Raw genomic sequence first — 21,454 nt, 5'->3', positions numbered from 1 at the left:
AAAAAATAAGTACAAATATGCAAGGAGTGGATTACATCTCCTTGCTTGCCCAGGGTTGTCATCTAGGCTTTGCCAAAGCTGTTTTTCCTCACAGAACTGGAATTATGCAACTCTGTCCGGGCACGTTCGAGAGTTTTCCTCAACCTCCTCACTAGTCAAACGGCTGGATCCTTGCTGCTCGGCTGCTGAGTGACAGGACAAAGGGTCGTGACACATTTTAAAAATGTAAGGAATTTAATGAACTTCATAGCTCTCGAGGAGAAGCAAAGGAGGCTGGAGAAAGAGGAAACAATAAGGGAAGGGCAGCAAAAACTAGAACTATGTTAGAGGAAAGGATAAGGGTATGTAAGGTAGGCAAGGATTGCCCTGACAAGTAGAAACATGTAAAGGCAGTTGAACTCTTTTTCTATTCTAAGAGGAGCAAGTAGTAAATTTCCCAATAAAAAACCCCAGCAAAAAACAGGACTAACAAGCACATTCCCAGCTGATGAATCTAATAAGTTAGTGACAAACCCTACCTATTCACCAAAACGAAAAACAAAAGTCTCCAGTGTTGCTCCACGTACGAAAGATCTTGCTTGCAAATTATTCACATATCTGTCTTTCTTTGGTAATCTACTAAATGAGAGTAAAACTGCCATAATTCCTACAAAGAAATATGGAAATAAAATAAAAAACTAATGGGTTTTATATATCTTATTGCCACAAAAACAGTAATATCCGGGAATGAGACACAATCATTCATACAAATATTTTAATTTATTCAACCGAGAAGTTTGTCCTGAAAGAGTCAGGCAACTTTCAAAGTAAAAAAAAAATAATTTAAAAGGAGTATACTTTTTTTGAAGAATATAAATCATCTGTTATTCACATTATTTTGAAAATTTTCACTGGCATTAAAGAAACCAATCCCTTTCTATAATTTCTGACCAGCTTTTTGCATGTTTTCACCAGTATTTTGATGATTTATCAGCACATGAGCTCCAAGTCTTTCTTGTTTGAAGGCCTCCTTACCATCACCCTCATCTTTAGCTATCTTCACAGATTTCCTATTAGATCCAGAAGTGAGGACTCGGCCTAGTTGTCTCTGAAATGTTACTTTTATTTTCAGTCAGAAGAAACATGTCAGTAAAATCTAAACATTACTTTAAACCTAAATTTGCCAGGTATATGGAAAATGTTAAGCTCACCTGTACAATCTTTTAAAAATATGAGTTGTTTTTTGAAATTCACTCTTATTTTTCATGAGGATTTTTCTCCAAACAGAAACCTCTGACTGCTTTTCATTGTAATTATGAAACTGACTCCTTATATACCATGCATTCTCCATTACAAAAGCTGTTAAATACCTTTGTATATATATGAACATTAAATTGCCCTTCAAGCATAATATATTTAAATTTAGGTTGGATTTTTGACTGTCTATTCGCTATAATTGTGTAAAACAATTTTTTGTAATATTTCCCCACTTTACACACATTATTTATTTAAATTTATTACACACATCTGTCGTTTCTTTTGGGTTTTTTTTTACAAAAAGGTCCTCGTTTAGTGGGATTCGAAAATGACTGATTAATTAAATAATTCTGAAAGGAGCATAATCTGTGTGAAAAAACCTTACGCTTAGATATAGTAGCATTAGTAAAAGCGAGAGATTAATCATGTTAGTCAAAGATTGATCATATAGGTTAACTTGCATAACTTCGTCTTGGGCATGTACAGGTCCTTCTCAAAATATTAGCATATTGTGATTAAGTTAATTATTTTCCATAATGTCATGATGAAAATTTAACATTCATATATTTTAGATTCATTGCACACTAACTGAAATATTTCAGGTCTTTTATTGTCTTAATACGGATGATTGTGGCATACAGCTCATGAAAACCCAAAATTCCTATCTCACAAAATTAGCATATTTCATCCGACCAATAAAAGAAAAGTGTTTTTAATACAAAAAACGTCAACCTTCAAATAATCATGTACAGTTATGAACTCAATACTTGGTCGGGAATCCTTTTGCAGAAATGACTGCTTCAATGCGGCGTGGCATGGAGGCAATCAACCTGTGGCACTGCTGAGGTCTTATGGAGGCCCAGGATGCTTCGATAGCGGCCTTTAGCTCATCCAGAGTGTTGGGTCTTGAGTCTCTCAACGTTCTCTTCACAATATCCCACAGATTCTCTATGGGGTTCAGGTCAGGAGAGTTGGCAGGCCAATTGAGCACAGTGATACCATGGTCAGTAAACCATTTACCAGTGGTTTTGGCACTGTGAGCAGGTGCCAGGTCGTGCTGAAAAATGAAATCTTCATCTCCATAAAGCTTTTCAGCAGATGGAAGCATGAAGTGCTCCAAAATCTCTTGATAGCTAGCTGCATTGACCCTGCCCTTGATAAAACACAGTGGACCAACACCAGCAGCTGACACGGCACCCCAGACCATCACTGACTGTGGGTACTTGACACTGGACTTCTGGCATTTTGGCATTTCCTTCTCCCCAGTCTTCCTCCAGACTCTGGCACCTTGATTTCTGAATGACATGCAGAATTTGCTTTCATCCGAAAAAAGTACTTTGGACCACTGAGCAACAGTCCAGTGCTGCTTCTCTGTAGCCCAGGTCTGGGGAATGCGGCACCTGTAGCCCATTTCCTGCACACACCTGTGCACGGTGGCTCTGGATGTTTCTACTCCACACTCAGTCCACTGCTTCCGCAGGTCCCCCAAGGTCTGGAATCGGCCCTTCTCCACAATCTTCCTCAAGGTCCGGTCACCTCTTCTCGTTGTGCACCGTTTTCTGCCACACTTTTTCCTTCCCACAGACTTCCCACTGAGGTGCCTTGATACAGCACTCTGGGAACAGCCTATTCGTTCAGACATTTCTTTCTGTGTCTTATCCTCTTGCTTGAGGGTGTCAATAGTGGCCTTCTGGACAGCAGTCAGGTCGGCAGTCTTACCCATGATTGGGGTTTTGAGTGATGAACCAGGCTGGGAGTTTTAAAGGCCTCAGGAATCTTTTGCAGGTGTTTAGAGTTAACTTGTTGATTCAGATGATTAGGTTCATAGCTCGTTTAGAGACCCTTTTAATGATATGCTAATTTTGTGAGATAGGAATTTTGGGTTTTCATGAGCTGTATGCCAAAATCGTCCGTATTAAGACATTAAAAGACCTGAAATATTTCAGTTAGTGTGCAATGAATCTAAAATATATGAATGTTAAATTTTCATCATGACATTATGGAAAATAATTAACTTTATCACAATATGCTAATATTTTGAGAAGGACCAGTATGTCATTAATTGTTTTTCTAATAACTTATCTGTACAGTTAATTTTTCAGGGTGGAATGATCAAACAACAAAAAACTTGATGGAATTTCAAAAACAATAAAAAAGTGGACATGTTGAGTTTTATTCCAGATTTACTAAGATCCAGATGTGCAACATTATAAAAATGGCTGAAATATATACATCCAGCTGCACAAATATTTGGTTAAATCTCCATATAAACTTGGACCTTAAAACTATGTCTTTTGCAGCTGTCAACAAGCTTACAGCATATTTCCAGCTGGATATTTGATCATTCTTCTTGGTAGAACTGGCAATGTTCATTTTAACTGATTGGTTTCCAGCCATTTACCCCGTTTTTAGGCACAGTCCACAGATTTCAGTAGGGTTCAGGCTGAGGCCCCGGGAAGGACGTTCCAGAGGCTTAACATTCATCAGCTTTAATCACTCCAAAACTGATTGATATATTTTGGAAGTTTGCTCTGTTAGAACGCACAGCAATTAAGGTCAGATTTCAACCATCTGACCTTAACGGTCTCCTTCAGATTAAAAGGAAACTGATTAGGCTGAGCTCAGAGCTCTCAGAAATAAAAGCTGGAACATCAGTGTCACTGTCACAGTGAAGCCAGTGCTAAATCTGAGTGGACTGAGAGGTTGTCAACCAAGAAAGAAGCTACATCTCCAAAAATTACACACACACTAAATACAAACTCTTCAACTTAACCTAAACTCAAATGTCAAAATGTTTAAACTTGGACACAGTTGGGTGTTCAGGCAGGACATTGATTCCAAACACACATTAAAACTGGATTTGGATTGCATAACCAACATAAAGCTTTTGGAATGGCCTTCTAGAGCCCCAACCACAACCCTGTTAAAAATGTATGGACTATGTTTAAAATGTATGTGTATCCAAGGAAATCAACTAAACGAAATAAAGATAATCCCCCAAAAAAATACTAATTACAAGCTATAGGTTTAGGTTAGCAAGTTTCGGCTATTAAGACATTCAACATGCGTTTCTTTCTTACCTAAGATCATTGAAACGGTCTTCATCAAGCCAAATACAGTCTCTTTGTGTCGGGTATGGGTCGTGTGCTCCTTCATCTGCTTGCTCTTGTGCCTCACGTAGAAAAAGATTCGGGTGTAGATGGCTACCATTATGGAGAAAGTCACCAAGTTGAGAACAGCCCAGAACACCAGGAAGCTGCGGCTGTAGAGCGGCGCCATAGTGGAGCACTGGGGCAGGTTGCACAGACAGTTCCATCCCATGGTGGGAAAAAGGCCCATAACGATTGCCACAATCCAGATGGAAAATATGATGAAGAAAACCCGCCGTGTGCTCATCTTACTGTGCAACTGCATGTTGAAGATGGTCTGGTGTCGCTCCATGGCCACAGCTAGCAGGTTGAGGACGGAGGCCGTTAGGCTGGTGTCAATGAGCCCTTGCCGAACAAACCACTGGTACGTACTTAGCTTAATGGTCCAGGGGCCAGTGTGAAACATCAAGTGGAGGTAGGAGACACCTGAGGAGAAAACATTTAAGAATTTACTGGACCAGTCATGTCGTGCCAAGTCTTTACTGGATTTGTTTTTTCTGTTTCTGAAACATGATTTTCAGATACCCTTAATCTGTTGTCAATAGTTCCTTTAGACTTTGCATTTTTTTGTTCTTTGCTTTTTGCCAACACTACACAACATGCTGCCATGGTTACACTCAGGAACTGGACAGGAAACCCATGTCCAAACAAAAAGACACAAAGACCTTCTGACAAATTAGTGGAGGTTTTACTGGCACAAAACTGTATGTCTTTAGATGTAAAATGAAGGTGGAAATAGCTAATATTTTAGATCTAATATAGACAATCACACCTAACAATATTCCAGATGTGGTTGGGCTGAGTAACTAAACCCAGACCACTCACTCAGTTCTCTACAAAATCACAAACTTGCACCTTCGAGCACATTTATTGAATCCCATTTTAGAAAAAAAAAAACACTTCTTACAAACCCCCTTTGCCAAATGGTTTGAACTTAAGCCTTTACTTGTAACGTTTCACATGATGGGAGCATCCAGAGAGATATTTGACCATTCCTCTTTGTACAATTACTCTAGATTACGGTTGTCCAACTCCAGTCCTCAAGGGCAATTGTCCTGCATGTTTCAGTTGTGTCGCTGCTCCAACAAAAGCGATAAAAAATTGCTGTTTACCTGTTTAGCATGTTATCAGGTTCTGCAGAGGCCTGTTATTGATGAACCATTCATTTGCTAAAGGTGTGTTAAACCAGGAGAAGATCTAAAAAGATGCAGGACACCAGCCCTTCTTTAACAACATTGGACACAACCGAGTTGTCTCGTATGCTCCCTTCTCCTTAGGTCTGATTGCAGGTTTTCTAAAGGATTTAGTTCTGGGAACAAAGATGACCATTAAAAAAGGCAGAGTTTATGTCTGACGATCTGGTCCCATCTTCGTTTAAACATTTGGACACAATGATCCCTCGTTTTCAGTTTTCAGGGAGGGGCAACTAGATTTTCGCAAATAGTTCATAATGATGTGCCCTCTAACAAGGTTCCTTGGGCCTTTTGAAGAAAAACAGGTCCACAGCATGATATATCCTCCATTATACTTTGTAGAAATGAACTTTTCCACATATTCACTCTTTGTTTTACCAAGACCCTGTTGGAGTGTGTTGTTGGCTTGGCATCTGACCAAAGCACACTATTCTAGGCAAATCCCAGTAGTGCTAAGCAAACTCCACATCTTTACGTTATGATACGATAGAAAAAGCTTTTTCCTGACATGCCTCCCAAAAAACCAGTTAGATATTCAGTTGTCTTGCTCTGACTGCACATATAGGTAAAGCTAAGGTGAGCTGCTATTTTATTGCAGCAATTTCCTGGCATATGAAGATCAACACATCTCTTCCTCATATAAATGACAAATTTTCTTAACTTTCCAATTTGAATAATGGCTAAAATGGGAGAAATGTCCATCTGTATCAATTTTTTACCTAAACAGGAGGTTATGAATTAATGATAAACAGTTTCTAGACATCCTGATCAACCTAAAAAGTAAACTATTCATTACAATTGAATTTATTTTGGAAGTAATTGATAAGTGTGGCAACAGTGAGTTTGCTAAAAAATCCATTAAATAAATGTATTTAAATTAAACCTTGAATTTCTACTGTGTTAATATGAGAGAAGAAGTTCGTCTTTTTAAGGCATAAACACCTTTCCCAAAAACACCTTCCAGTCACTCCTCCAAGTCACTACTGTGGTGCACAGTAACGATCAAAAAATAGCTCCAAGGCAAATTCCACAAGACTTCAGCAGTGCTGGTCTATGGTGTAACTTTGTAGTCTGATAAGAAACCTCGTTACTGAAGCAAAGATAAAACATTTAAAAGAAGCTTAGAGACGTGTTATGTTGGTGGTAGCTGGGTCAGTGACCCAGGTCACACAGGGAGCAGATACAGAGCTATAACTTCTCAGTTTTTACCAAAACAAGAGTTTATCAAAATAAGCCTTACAAATGTTAAAGTGCATATACAGGCATATTTAAAAGCCAAAAATCTAACAAATCACGACAGTCCTTTCCAATGATGAAAAGCACTTTTCTGAAACAAAAAGGTGCTTTTTGAGTCATATCCACTAAAATATGACATTACTATCATATATGGATGTTGTGGTTGGTAAAGATGGTGAGCACGAAATGTCCAGCCAGGCTAGCAGGGGACCACAGCCGTTTGTGAGCATACAGTTAATTAAAAAGCCTTTCACCCACTGTAAAAGGCTTTCTTTACAGCAGGTTTTACTTTTCATTTGTCTGATGACTGTAGAGAGCAGTAATGGATTTAATGAAATTCAAAAAATGGTTGTAGTACATGTTTAGCCACACTAATCATCTTCAGCTGTGGCTTGGTTTTCTTTTCTCTGTGTCCGAGCCAAATGAACAACTGTGTTTCACCGCAGCTGCAGTCTGACTGTATGTCAGTATTTGGACTTCCCTTGCATCCACCAAATTACTGTAGCGTAGTTAAAACCTTCACAAGTAAAACAGAATAACTATTTAAAGAAAGAAATACTTGTTCAAGCACGTCTGGTGACACATGTTGGGAATAACAAGCTGATGCATGTCTGTGCACATCAGAGTACTTAGCCTGTGTCAGAACTGGAGCCATCACCCTAATTATTTAGCCCCCTCCACAGATTATCAGATTAAAATCAGCTAGATTTGAATCTCATTAAATAAACTGTTATTTAAATCCTTAACGGAATAAAATTTGGAGAGTTTGCCATCTTGATTTTTGTTTTTGGTGGACATTGTGTCTTGTATGGATATTGGATCTAGGCATAGCATACAGTACGTGACGGGGTAACTCCACTTTCGGCTGCAATTTAGGATGCCTTGTACTCACTAATTCATTCATTTTAAACATACTTTTTAATTCAGGTCAAGGAAATGCATTTAAATACAGTGTGCTACAATTCTCACTACAAACAAAAAGGAAATGTAAAAATTATGATATATTCCCGTTAAATATCTAAATTAAAGTATTCCTATGGCAACTGGGAAAAATTTAACAGCAATATAACAGGATATGAGTGGAAATTTAAAGGGGAAATATTTCCTAGTGTATCATCTTCCTCTGGTGTTTTCAGTACTTGCCAACATTGTGTACTATAGTGTATCTATAGTACCTAATGTTACAAGTTAAAACATTTCTTTAGTTCTGATATCAAAAACAGTCATTTGGTGAAAGTTTCTTTGATGAGATAAAATGACCAACAAGAAACAAGTTCAGTAACTTTTGACCCAAACATTTAGAATTACCTCCAACTAGTCAAAGTTGGTAAATTACCTAACAAAAGGATGAGCCGTTTTAGGTAAAGATGACATTTACTTCAATTCAATGAGCTTCATCTAGGCTTACATGAACATTTATAATAATTATACATTTCAGTAAATTTATACAAAATAACAGATAAAGTGATTTTACCTGAGAATAAGTCTGATACGGCCAGATTACCCAGCAGGTAGTAGATGGGGAAGTGAAAGCGTCGGTTTTTGAAAATGGCTCCTATGACCAAAAGGTTTGAAAAAATAACTATGAAGCAAACAGTCATGCCCAAAGTGACAACCACGTAGTCACGATTGCGCCAGTGGGTACTGATGTTCTTGCCGGTGTTATTGTAAAAGAAACTGACATTCTGGTCATAGTAGCATCGATCAGTGTTGGAAGAGTTTAAAACCATGTTGAGATGTCTGGTAGATGTGGTGTCAGAGAAGACTCGAAAAAAATGGACGGTTAGTAGACAGGCAGCAGGGGCTAAAGATGAGGGCGGTGTTCACAACTGTTGTCTCCAGTAGATTGGAGATCGCCTTGCCATCACCTGGAAGGAGGACTAGTGGGATCCAGTTTGAAGTCGTAAGCCTTTCCTGGTTTAAGGGTCTCCAACAGCGTTAAGGACGTCTGCAAAGAAATTAATTACTAGTTTTAGAGAGAATACCAAAGCATTATAAACAAAATGATAAACTTTGATACAAATGTGCAAATTTTTTTTACAACAGTGAAATCATAGAATAGAACAGAAGAGATTAGAATCTGTTGTCATGGTAACAGTTACAATGAACTAACACCCTGGTGGTGTTATTAGCAAAGATCAAAAATAGGAAAGCTCTGCATATCAACATTTTAAATAATAAAATCACCGATATAAGCAGAGTTTTTACCACAGGAAAAATTTATCTTTTATAACAAACACCTATTTTCTAACCAGCAAACAAAAGGAAATGTGGTGTTGCCAAGCCCGGTAAAGTACACTGGTGGGCAGACAAAGAAGTTTCATATGAGAACAAATCAGATTTTATTTTAGCTAAGAAATTACCAATCACAAGAAAAAATGTCTGATTGGCTCATGTAACAAACAATTTGTATTTAAACTTTTTTTAATTTGTTTTATTTTTCCAATGCAAAAGGCCACTAAACATTATCTGGTGTTATCCATTGTCACAGAAATAGGTCTGTGACAGCTACTATTAGTCCGTAAGGCCTGGTGTCCTGCATGCTCAGATGTTCTCCTGCCAGAACAAACCCCATTTAAATACATCATTAGGCAAAGGTAACATCAGTAACCAAAAGTAATACGGAATTTTTAAATATTTCATCATTTTGATTGGTTTTGGTGTCCTTGCACCTAGTAAAAGCAGTTCTTTCCTCAAACCCAGCAAGGATTTGGTGCAGGGTTTTGATGACAAAGTCTGTGCTTGAGGCAGTGGAAACAGAAAGGATCGGTAGAAAAATAGACACATTTGTAGAATAGGAACATCGGAGAAGTCAAATAAGGATCGGACAGACGGAATACTGATGGTGAATAAACTCTAAAAAAAAAAACATTTTTTTCCATACTTATCCAAACCTAGAAAAAAGGGTTCTTACTTTTCAAGACTTCATTGGAATCTAAAAATAAAATCCCATTTTAACTATTCCGACACCTCAAAAAGAATCACGAGTTGATCAAATACATTTTTGGCTCAGGAAATAGATTTTTTCACGGGTTGGTCTGATGTCAAAGAAATCTTTTAAAAGAACACAGCATTGTAAAAATGACTTTACTCAGATGGGGCAAATGCTGAGTTTTAGGTTATAAAGCATAAATGTTTAAACTCCAGCACCTTGTTAGAATCAACAAAACCTTTAACTTAATGCCACAGACATGAAGACTCATCTTTGCACAAAAGTAGGCAAAATCAATGAGACTAAACATTTTTTTTTTTTTTTAAAAACAAAAACAAAATCATCCTAGAGAGAGTTTCTAATAAATTAAAAATAGACCTGAATTGACGGTAGATGGTGGGCTGGGATGCAAGCGTACTGTTAGAACGGAGCAAAGAATAGACATAGGTCCTATTGTGTATTTCAGTAGGGGCCTTTAAAACAAAAAGGCAGTGAACAACCTCAGTAGCTCATGCATAAGAATATTTCATTAACCAACTGATTGGTTAATGAAATATTCCCCCCATACCTGTTGCTGAACACTGTTAGTCAGCAGGCTAAAAGAAGGTTTCCACAGTTCCCCTGGTTTACAGAAAAAGACAATATCGGTAGTTGGGAATATTTCCGGTCTCAAAGAAAAAAAATAAACAACAAATCAAAACATGGATAGCCAGGGTGTGGAAAGAAATGTCTCATCACTCCTGTTAAAAAGAACATTCTTCTACAATTACAGTTGCCAGGCTATGTTTGCTAAGCCGAACTCTGCAGGCTGGTAACCTGAGATGATGGCTTGATTAATTAAAAACTAATATCAACTTGTTATGCTCTCGGTTTTTCTTCTGTGAAAGAGCAGTACAACATTTAAAGCAATCAGCACGTTTACTTGGAAACCAATACTAAATTTAACCATATGCAGCATCAGATAAAATTACTATTTTATTGAAATAATACATTTTGTAAATTTGCACAAATACTGTGAAACTGTGATAGTCTTACACAAATTTTTTTACAGTGGGAAAATCTTCACAGGTTTGATTTGAGGAACTGACTACAGTTGAGAGCAGAACTTCGTCCTCACAGAGAGACACAGATCCAAATCTCAGAGACCAGGAGCCCATTCTAATCTTCTGTTTATGGTGAACTTGTATTTAGAGCCAGCACCGTCTGACATACTTTCCGCTCTCCCATGAAACCAGAGCAGCACGACAACAGCGCTAGCAGATCCAAGTTCAGCCCCACTCAGCAGTGGAAACAGCGGAGCAGCTCCTTGCAGCTGAGACACACCTCGCACTTACGCAATCCCACTATGTAACTCCATCTCAATCCAAACATGAAGGATGCAGCACACACACAGATACACACACACACTCAATCACAGGGAGGAAGCTTTAGTGACCAGCTTCCTTAACCAAGGGTGTGTGGAAAAAAATGCCAAATCAAAAACTAAGAAAAAAAAGAGGATGTAAATGGAATGTTAAACGAAAACACATAGGAAACGAAAACTGCTTTATTATGGAAAAACTTCAAATAGGTAGAGAATTTCATTTTTAAAAGTAGAGTGGTACTTCAGAAAAACTCACCATAATTAGATACAATTATTTAATATTAATCAAGTATGTGTTGTGTGAATATTTCAATGTGCCCTTCTCTGTGTGATATACAAGAAGTGAAAAACTACCTAGTTTCTGTCAGGTCTGGTGGTTGGTTTCAAAGAGGAAGATCATGTGCACTGTGCTCAATCTGCTAAGAAACTGCAGCGCACAAATAGGGAAAAGATGAGCACAATCATCTTTAAAACGAATAAGGTAATCTGTATGTACAATAATTTCTAGATAAAATCAATGCATTCCTTGTTGCCACAGAGCCCTGACACAAGCTTTAACTGGTCAGAAGCAAATGCTTGATCATATCTGGTCAGAGCCCTCGCAGTCTCATTAATCTTATCCGTGCATCAGCCGTTTTCTTGCAGCAAACATGTCTGTCATTAGATCACACTGAATCTTACTGGCAATGTCTTCACATCTCAACCCTCATCACATGCACACAGGCCAAGCGTTGCTCTAACCAGACAATATAAAGTGTCTATCTATGACGGTGTAAGGGAAGTGTTTCTCTCTTAGAGGTTTTTTTTTTTGTCAATGAAGTAGACTGAAAGATGTTAAAACCAAAACACCAGACCTCTTCCTATAGAAATTCAAGAACAAATGACAAACACAGACATTGACAACTACAGTTAGGCTCAGAGGTGGACATTTTTTTAGACAAAAGGAATGAATATACAAAAACCTTTCTTTCTCTTATCATTCCAGATTGGATGGAGCCATTTTATATTCATTAACAGTTTTTTTGGCTGTGTTTCAATCATAATGGCAAAGAAACTACCCAACTGACCATGATCTTGGAGATTGGCCAGGTATACATAGGTAGATTTAAATGGCACTAAACGAAACCATCCTTACCTGTGATATGTTTGCTTGTAATATGTATCTCCATACAAAAGGTCTTAGATTTTTGACTCTTCACAGGTTTATTTATACCCTGTTTATTTTACCCGTGCTACACAGATTGCTGCTTGATTGAGTCATGAGGAAGGACAAAGTATTATCAAAGGCTCAGAGTATAAAAATAAAAATCAGATATCCAAGGAATAGAAAATGCCAAACTGCAGTGTTCAGATTCTAATTAAGAAATAGAAAATTGGGGATTCTGTTGAAATCAAGCCAAGATCGGGTAGACTAACAGAAAATTAATTTGTGATGCAAAGGAAAAAAAAACCCTCCTAACTTCAGCTGACATGCAGACTGCAAACTGCTGTGTTTCTAGATGCAGAATAAGGCAGAACTTGACATAAAAATTGTCTGCAAAGGGAAAAAAAAGCCTCATCCCAGAAACACGACTCAAATAATGTGTCACAAAGTAATTTGGAGTGATCAACTTTTTGGTCATACTCATAAAAAGGCAGCATTTGGTAAAAAGTCAACATTAAAAGGAGGTGGATTAGTGATGTTTTGGGGACAAAAGGACATAATCTTACCATCAAAAGTGATCGTGTCTGCCAGCCTTAATAGAACACTAAAAGAGGAAATCAACAGATTTTATTGCCCAATATATTATCTACTGTATTTATGCACTATATCTCGAATATTTGCTGAATAATGATTTTATTTGTTGGATAACAAATTATCTCCATTCAGTCGACAAATATCAATGTATCTGCAAGGAACTTACACTTATCCACTGTGAATATACAATTACAAAACAGGAAACCACTTATTTGTCATTTCAGTGAGATGAATGAAAGTGAGAGCATCTGGAGCCCAAAGTGTAGCTGCTGAATGTAGGTTGTAGGTGCAAGACGCAGCTGCTGCTGCAAGTGAATTCACAACCCAGCACCTGGGCTTAAAACTGCTCGTTACCCAACCAGCGTTCACAATGTTGGTCATGGAAGTGATGTTAAACATGCACTAAGCAGGTCTGGAAAAACCGAAAACATCCTCACTTCAATTTATACCTCATCCTAAAATTGGCCAAGCTCATCCTTGATAAATTTTCCTTTGCCTTTTTAACCTGAATGATTAATTTAAAGCTAAATTATAAAGATGACGTTTGCATGTAGGCAAGAAAGTTCAGTTTTGTTATCACCTTCTTCCACAGGTTTGCTGTATCCACAGTACTGAAGCAAACATCACACAAGACTCATTATAGCTTCTACTTGCCACTCCTCCATAAAAGGCAAAATATGTGGAAAACACAACTAATGGTTGTCCTGTCAACAGATTCTCTTAATCCTGGTTTCAATTTCTCTAAAACCTCCAAGCATGTAAGACTGTTACGAAGTGAACAGATGAGTTAAAGCAGATGTTACGGGCCTGCTTTGACTGAGTGTTTCGGAAGCTTTAGCCCCTGACCTGAATAAACCTGCTAAAACTGTAACATCAGTCTTTGTGAGGGCATGTGTGTGCAGACCAAAACTGCACAAAAAATAGCAAAGCATGGTCATTTCACATTGGAAGAAGCTGCATCGGACCAAACAAGAGGTTTACAGCGGTGGGGCCCGGGCCCTGTATAAGTAGGCAAGAAACAAACTGACCAAAAAGATCGGAGCAGCTAAGAGAAGCTACAGTGAGAAGCTTAAAAGCAGCTTCTCAGCTAACGACCCAGCAGCAGTTTGGAGGAATCTGAAAGACATTACTGAATACAGTCCCCCCCACTGTGATGAACACTCGAATGGCTGAGGGATTCATACCTCCCATCCACTCTTACACAACAGGACTACCTGCAGCCAAAGGAAGATGTAAATAGGCTCTTTCAGCATCAGAAAACCAGGAAACCTACAGGACCTGATGGTATTTCTGCCTTGTACCTGATAGCCTGCAGCAGATGCCCTATGGTGCCAGATGCTCACACCAGCCCTTCTCTCAGTACATAAATGACTACACCTCAGCAGATCAATCTGTGAAACTCCTGAAGTTCACAGAAGACACCAGCATCATCAGTTTTATCCAAGACAATGACAAGTCTGCACTGTGGTCAGAACCACCTGTAGAGTAACCTGCTCAAGACAATGAATATGACAGTGGATTTCTGGAGAACACCCCCCCTTTGCTGTTGTGACCAATCAGACCAGTTAAGCTAACAGTCATGATTTTGGACAGTGGAAGGAAGCCTGAGACGCCATGCACAGGGAGAACATTTAAACTCCACTGTGCATAAAGACCCCAGGTCAGGATCTCTTTTGCTGCAAGGCAACAGTGCTACTGTAATAACCAGTGTCATTTTTTATTTAGCAGCAGTTGGAGCAATTAATAAAAGCTAAAAATGTATGTTGAGTAATGCTGTGATTTTTTTTTAACTCAAAGATGTCATTAAAAAAATTGATAACCAGCACACCGTATTCTTTCTTCTTCCTTTAATGTGGGCAAGGTTGACCCGTTTCGTCTAAATGCTGTCGTCAGCACATTCACAGATAGAAAATAACTCACATATACACACACATAAGCCAGAAAACAGCTCAGCCAATCAGAAGCAGATCAGCCAATCAACCCAAAAAGGAATTCTGTGTGGACCACTACCAATCAAAGTCCAATCAGCAACATTCAAAGAATACCTGAAATGTCTTCAGCACCAAATCTACACAAGGAAGAAAGACCTTTATTTCAGTCCACTAAAGCACTGATGTTTCATAGACAGAGAGGTGGGTTAAACTATAGTCCCAAGAACAAAATGAAACAAAGTAAACAGAAAAAACAAAAAAACATTCAACCCAGCAGTAGAAGAACAGCGGATACACACAGAGAAATCAGCCCTGACCAGTTGGAAACTAAAAAAAACATTTTTCTGACCCATGAATGCTCCACACCAAGCACTGATATTTTGCAACGTGGATGCCGTCACTGACTGACAAAGACTCAAAGTCAGGAGTTTTTGACATCAGTGAAGTGTTTTGAGTCAAATTCAGAAGAAACAAAAAAAAAAAAAAAAGTATTTTTATGACATGGTGAGACAAGCATTTCACTCCAGAAGCTAACAAGGAAGCTAACCCGGTTTAGCAAAGTTACTCTGTTTTATCCTTTTAGGCCTTCAACCTCTGTAGGTTAATGAACATTTTGATTTTGGAAATGTGAGCAGCTTTCTTGACATCTGAGAGGTAAAATAAAGATTAAAATTCTTTAATTTAGACACTCGGACATCTGTTTTATACAGCTCCACAATTATGTCTAATAAGGGCAGTTTAAAATGTCAATCACAATCATTTGGTCTTTTGTTTCTTTTTTTAAGTCACAGAAAAACCGGGTTATACAGAAACTGCTCGCTCACATGTAGCTTGACAAATAATTATGGACTGCTCATGGCAGGAGGACTTGAGAAAAACATTTTAATTAATTTGTGCTCTTGAAGTAATTTTGACTGGCCAGCCAATCCTGGGAAGGTTCAGCTCTGTTCCATGTTTTCTTCATTTGTGTATAATGGGTCTTACTGTGGTTCGCTAGAGTCCAACAGACTTGACTTTGTAACCTTTCCTGACTGATAAATGATCAGAGACTTTGTTCCTAATCTGTCTTTTTTTTTTGGATAGGGTCATGATGTGATGCTTTTTCAGATCTTCGAGCCTGTTTTGTGTTGTCAGATACAGAGCTTTTACTCCAATAATTTCACGTTCCTTATTTAACAAGTCTGTCAGTAATCAGAACTTGTGGCTAGTTAAAGAATAAATCTGCATCTTTGTCTCATATTAAAAAATGTTTGATAGGAAACATTTAAATGTGACAAAAAAGCAAAATCCTTATAGTTTTTAAAGACTAATTGGAACAGGTTAAAATTAAAATCTGGTCAAAATCAGCGGGTCAAAAATTCACAATTATCAGAGATCAGAAATCTGTCCCTAATTTACAGGAAACATAATCATGGGAGAAAGTCACACCAATTTCCTCTTGTATCAAAACTTTGTTAGTATTTTTTCCAGTCAGAACAACTCATATTTCAATTAGGCCAGGGAGTATCATTGCTCAATGAGATGTTGAGTCTATAATTAACTATGCCCTGACACAAGGAAAATAAAAAAGCGTGCATCTGAATAAAAGACAGATCATAGAAACAACTGTAGCTATTGATATTTGACATAAAACATAGGTAAATAGAGCAGAAAATAGGCTTTATTCAGCCCATGCATAAAACTGACCTTTATTCTCTACAGAAAATTGCACAAAAATCCACTCATTAGGAACGGGAAGCTTGAAAGGAGAAGAAAATAATCAAGGGTCACAAATCAAATACCTCACAACCCCCGACAGTTTCCTGTCCCCTATTCTTTGTCCTGTTGCCATGATTTCTGGACCCTCAAAAACTAACAATACAATTAAAGCAACACAAACAATTATTTATATAAGAAAGAAAAATATATAATTACTAATAATGAAACATCTTACAGCAGCACCTCAAACTTTAACTATTTCAGCAGGAGCTTCAAGTCTTTGACCACACCGAGTTCACCCTGTCACCTCCTCCACACTCGTGTGCTCCAAGGATTTGCATGGATATGCGTTTTTCAACGGATCACGTGCCTGTATTTGCGTGTGAATGGAACGGACTGGATCAGTAAACACCAGTTTGAATGCAAACCAGTCATTAAAGCAGGAGCCACACCCAGCCTCTCCTTCCTCCCCTCTCTAGCAGAAGACCCGCAGCTAGCAATGCAATGCAGGGGACATCCAGCTCTGTTCGACTTCTCAGTAAAACCAGAGTTCTACTTAACTTCAGAAGACTCTGGTAAAGCTTTTTTTTTTTTTTTTTTACCCTGCCTGCAATGAAATTAAACTGATATTACTGGTAAATCCACTGCACACTGCTTAGTTTCATCTGTTGAATTACATAAATGAGAAAAGGATTTCCCCCCTACACTATAAAATAAACTTCTGCAGTTAGTCCTGTATCAGGGATGAGATTTAAGTTGTTACCAAGAAACAGAATTATGTTTGACAAAAACAAGGTACATTTTCTGCACGTTTTCAGGAATCTTAAGAAATACATATTTTGTGGTAATACATAAGAAGCAGAGAATATTTATAATATCTATATTTAAATTTCAGGGAGACAAAGATTCGCTGTGTTTACCAGGTGTTGGTCATTTTGCACCTTTAAAGTCTCAAACTTTTGCGGTTTTTGTATATTCATACTCGACTTATTCCAGGTACAAAAGGGAGCAATCTACCACAGAATGGTTCAGTATTTACCCACTTGGGATTTTTGTTGTACCAGCTTTGAAAACTAATGATTTAAGACGCTTTCTATAATCTTCTGAAAGGATATTTCTACCAGCATGGAGTCACTGATAGTAATTTTGGTTTGATCAGAAGACTAATAATCAGTCATATTTCATACCAGTCAACGACAGCCAGACTGGGATCAATTAATATAGGTAGAGATGCACTGATCAAGCTTTTCCTTTTTTTTAAGTTCACACTTAAAGGCCAATACAGTACAGAGCAAACGTTTAAGGCAGGTGTGAAAAAAATGCCGTAAACAAAGAATGCTTTCAAAACTGGAAGTGTTAATCATTTATTTTCATCAATCAACAAAATGCAGTGAATAAAACAAAAGAGAAATCATAAATCATTCAGTACTTGGCGTGTCAACCCTTTGCCTTCAAAACAGCATCAATTCTTCCAGGTCCCCTTGCACAGTTTTTGAAGGAACTCGGCTGGTAGGTTGTTCCAAACATGTTGGAGAACTAAGCACAGATCTTCTGTGGATGTAGGCTTTCTCACATCCTTCTGTCTCTTCATGTAATCCCGGACACACTCCATGATGTTGAAATCAGAGCTCTGTGGGGGCCATACCATCACTTCCAGTAATTCTTGTTCTTCTTTACGCTGAAGGTAGTTCTTAATGTCTTTGGCTATATGTTTAGGTTTGCTCACTTTGCATTTTGTAACTTGATAAAAATACACAATAATTATTTATATTTCTGAGCATTCTTTGTTTAAAACATTTTTCCACACCTGCCTAAAACTTTTGCACAGTACTGTATGTGCCTCAGGGTCTGTAACAAAAAGGGAGGAGTTTTTAATCCAACAGAAAATGGAATAATTCCAAGATTATTTCTGTTTATTAAGGGCATGACAGCTCAAGAGACAACACACGATACTGGGTTCACCAGAACAAGAAAAGACAGAGCTTCTGCAGTGTTTTTTTGGAATTATGTTTTGGTCACATAAAAACACATTTTACAAACCAGACTGGGTTTTAAATAATAGGTAGGCAGAGTACAATAACTCAGTCCAGTTTTGACGAGTCCAGAATTTAAAGTTCTTATACCCATCTAATTCCATGGTGGTCCGAACATCAGAAAAATATTGCAGATGCTCTCTTTCGAGTTTTTATAATTAGAGCAAAGGTTTCATAAATCTTTGTTAAATGTCAAATGATTAAGCTCCAGTTTAGTCAAACAATTTTAGATTTTAAGCGAACAGGATCAGGTTCAGTCCTATCTAAGTAAAAATCCTTTCATGTAGAGTCAAACAGGATACTGTCCAAAGCCCATGCCAACCTTAACATCATTAGAAGCTGACAGTTGGCTAGTTGCACTACTCTCATTAGTGTTTTGTATCTTTCTGTAACTTTATTGTTTTGTTTCCGACAAAAAGGCTGCCAGACGATAAAAAAACCTTTTGTAACAATGGTTTACAGTCATTCTGAGCAGCACAAACAGACTTGTGAATAAAACACAGCACAGGAAGTACTACCTTTCTAACTTCATAATAAGAGTCTTAAACATAGATACAACCAGGGTTTAAACTAAATCACTATCCTTCATGTCCAGGACATCTATTGATCTCTCACACTTACTTTACCAGAGAAAGTCACACGCTGACACCAATTGAATAGCGCATCGCCAGACAGACAAGAAATATGGTGGCGTTCCAATGTTGCGAGAAGTTCTGCAACAAAATCTCGTCATACTCCTGCCTGTCGGTCACACACTGAGCCAGGTTCTGATGGAGGTTCCTGTTAAAGAGGAGTTTTCCTCTCCATGCATGCTTAGTATGAGGGATCGCTGCAAAGTCAATGCAAGCAACTGTCCACTGTCGCTACATGCTCATCCAGGAGGAGTGAATGCTGCAAGTCAGTGACTCGATGCAATCTGGTGGGTTTCCTTAGATAGAAAAACTTAAACTGAACTTGACTGCTTTATTTGATAACTTGGTCTGATTTTCCTGGGAACATTGGCTGTTATTGATGGGAGCATCTCTAAACAGATGCAATACAAATTTTACTAATATTTTATGTTTTTATATTAAGTGAGATTAAGGCAACGTGATTTATCTCAATCATTCAACAAAGCTTTTAACAACCAGAGCTGATAAACTGACTTTAACGCTGGGTAAAATCTTCGCAGAGCAGCCCCAATCAGAAACGTCCTTAAACACAAGTCTTACAACAGTTCTCAACTGTTTCTAGACAAATCATCATACAACAACCAATTAAAACATATCAGCCTTACTGATCTCTGCTGGACGATAAAAGAGAATAACCAACATGTTCAGTTAAACTCCAATCAAAACGTTTAGTTACGATTTGTTACCAAACTAGAGCAGCTTATGCTGTTAGAATGTAATCATCAGATAATGCTGCGATACGTCTGACTTAAAGTTGAATAATTGAAATGGGTAAGTTTCATACCTCCTGAAAGTCCGTTTCTAAAGTGCTCAGGATCGTGTCTTAACGAAGTGCCTGCTCTTCCGTGTCGTCTTTGTCGGAATGTACAACAGAGAGATCCGGGAAAAGGAAGAAACAAAAATGAAACGTCTTATCTCAGGAGATAACGCTGCTTTTTTTGCTTAAGCTATGATGAAGTTGCCTGCAGTGACTTAAAAAGACTGCACAAGGATTGAGGCATGTTGGGGATGTTTAGGCTGTAATGAAGTCCAGACTCGGTTCACGCCACTGTGAGATATCTCAGCACTTCGACCTTCAAACACTATAAAACTGTCCCGTTCCTCTGTGCGCATTATTCAAACCCGCATTAAGATTCCCTGCAATATTCTCAGGAAAAAAAAAAAAAAACCTCACCTTTTCATTGCGTCTGGGAGCCTGTCCGTCAGGTATATCGAGCTCAGAGCTTGGTTCAATTGTGAGTCACCGTAAATACATCTGAGATCACCTGGGCGCTGAAGAAAAACAAGAAACTGCGCTGCTGTGTCGGACGTAAGTTTCTACGCTGCGGCTCCGTTTCAGACGCTTCTTCTCGTCCCCTCTCAAAAAAGTTTCAACGGGTCAATAAAGTCACCGTCACCTCTACTGGCACATTCCTGCTGCTTCCGGTACTTTCAGCGCTTGTTACCTGAGCACACTAATACAACAAGGAGGAGCAGAAAGGGTGCGGCACACTCCTGCGCTCCAGCCGCTGCTGTTCTTTATCAACTCGTTCTGTTTCAACAAGGGAGCGGGACCTGACACTCTGCACTTCCTCTGCCAATCTGAGAGCTCCATGTCCGCCTCCTGTTGCCCCCTGTGGACTGACGAGGTTCATGGAGCAGCCAATGAGAGGCGCGCTGAGGAGTCAGCGACATAATGAGAAAAACCGAGGAATTTAGGGATGAAAGTGGGAGTTGGATTATTAGATAAAGGTAAGCCAAGGAAGCAGGGGAATGTAATGTCAAAGTTAGCAGTGATTCATTTGAACAAACACTATAGCAAACGATACAAACATTGCTCATGCATTCAAATATATATACAGGGGTAGTGGACAATGAAACTGAAAGACCTGGTTTTAGACCACAATAATTTATTAGTATGGTGTAGGGCCTCCTTTTGTGTCCAATACAGCGTAATTCGTCTTGGGAATGACATATATAAGTCCTGCACAGTGGTCAGAGGGATTTTAAGCCATTCTTCTTGCAGGATAGGGGCCAGGTCACTACGTGAGACTGGTGGAGGAAAACGTTTCCTGACTCGCTCCTCCAAAACACCCCAAAGTGGCTCAATAATATTTAGATCTGGTGACTGTGCAGGCCATGGGAGATGTTCAACTTCACTTTCATGTTCATCAAACCAATCTTTCACCAGTCTTGCTGTGTGTATTGGTGCATTGTAATCCAGATACACGGCACTGCCTTCAGGATACAATGTTTGAACCATTGGATCCACATGTTCCTCAAGAATGGTTCGGT

General features: G+C 38.5%; 1 protein-coding gene across 2 annotated transcripts in view; it reads right to left on the bottom strand.

Annotated features, from left to right (window-relative positions):
- The window catches only part of LOC124868348 (lysophosphatidic acid receptor 2-like), a 30,900-nt gene extending 10,148 nt beyond the window's left edge, over positions 1–20,752 (bottom strand). Inside the window, exons 1-4 of one of the 2 annotated variants that reach the window (XM_047365524.1) lie at positions 20,355–20,752; positions 19,965–20,032; positions 8,289–8,762; positions 4,317–4,811 (exon numbers count right to left, since the gene is read on the bottom strand). In XM_047365524.1, the coding sequence (XP_047221480.1) occupies positions 4,317–4,811; positions 8,289–8,544 (751 nt within the window). In that variant the 5' untranslated portion in view covers positions 8,545–8,762; positions 19,965–20,032; positions 20,355–20,752. The remainder of the gene's footprint in view (positions 1–4,316; positions 4,812–8,288; positions 8,763–19,964; positions 20,033–20,354) is intronic. The other variant, XM_047365523.1, reaches the window with a different exon arrangement.
- Positions 20,753–21,454: the final 702 nt, after the last annotated feature.

The sequence above is a fragment of the Girardinichthys multiradiatus genome, chromosome 5 (genome assembly GCF_021462225.1).
Source record: "Girardinichthys multiradiatus isolate DD_20200921_A chromosome 5, DD_fGirMul_XY1, whole genome shotgun sequence".
In the NCBI taxonomy this organism is placed as follows: Eukaryota; Metazoa; Chordata; class Actinopteri; order Cyprinodontiformes; family Goodeidae; genus Girardinichthys; species Girardinichthys multiradiatus.
This window is presented reverse-complemented; position numbering and strand designations above follow the sequence as displayed.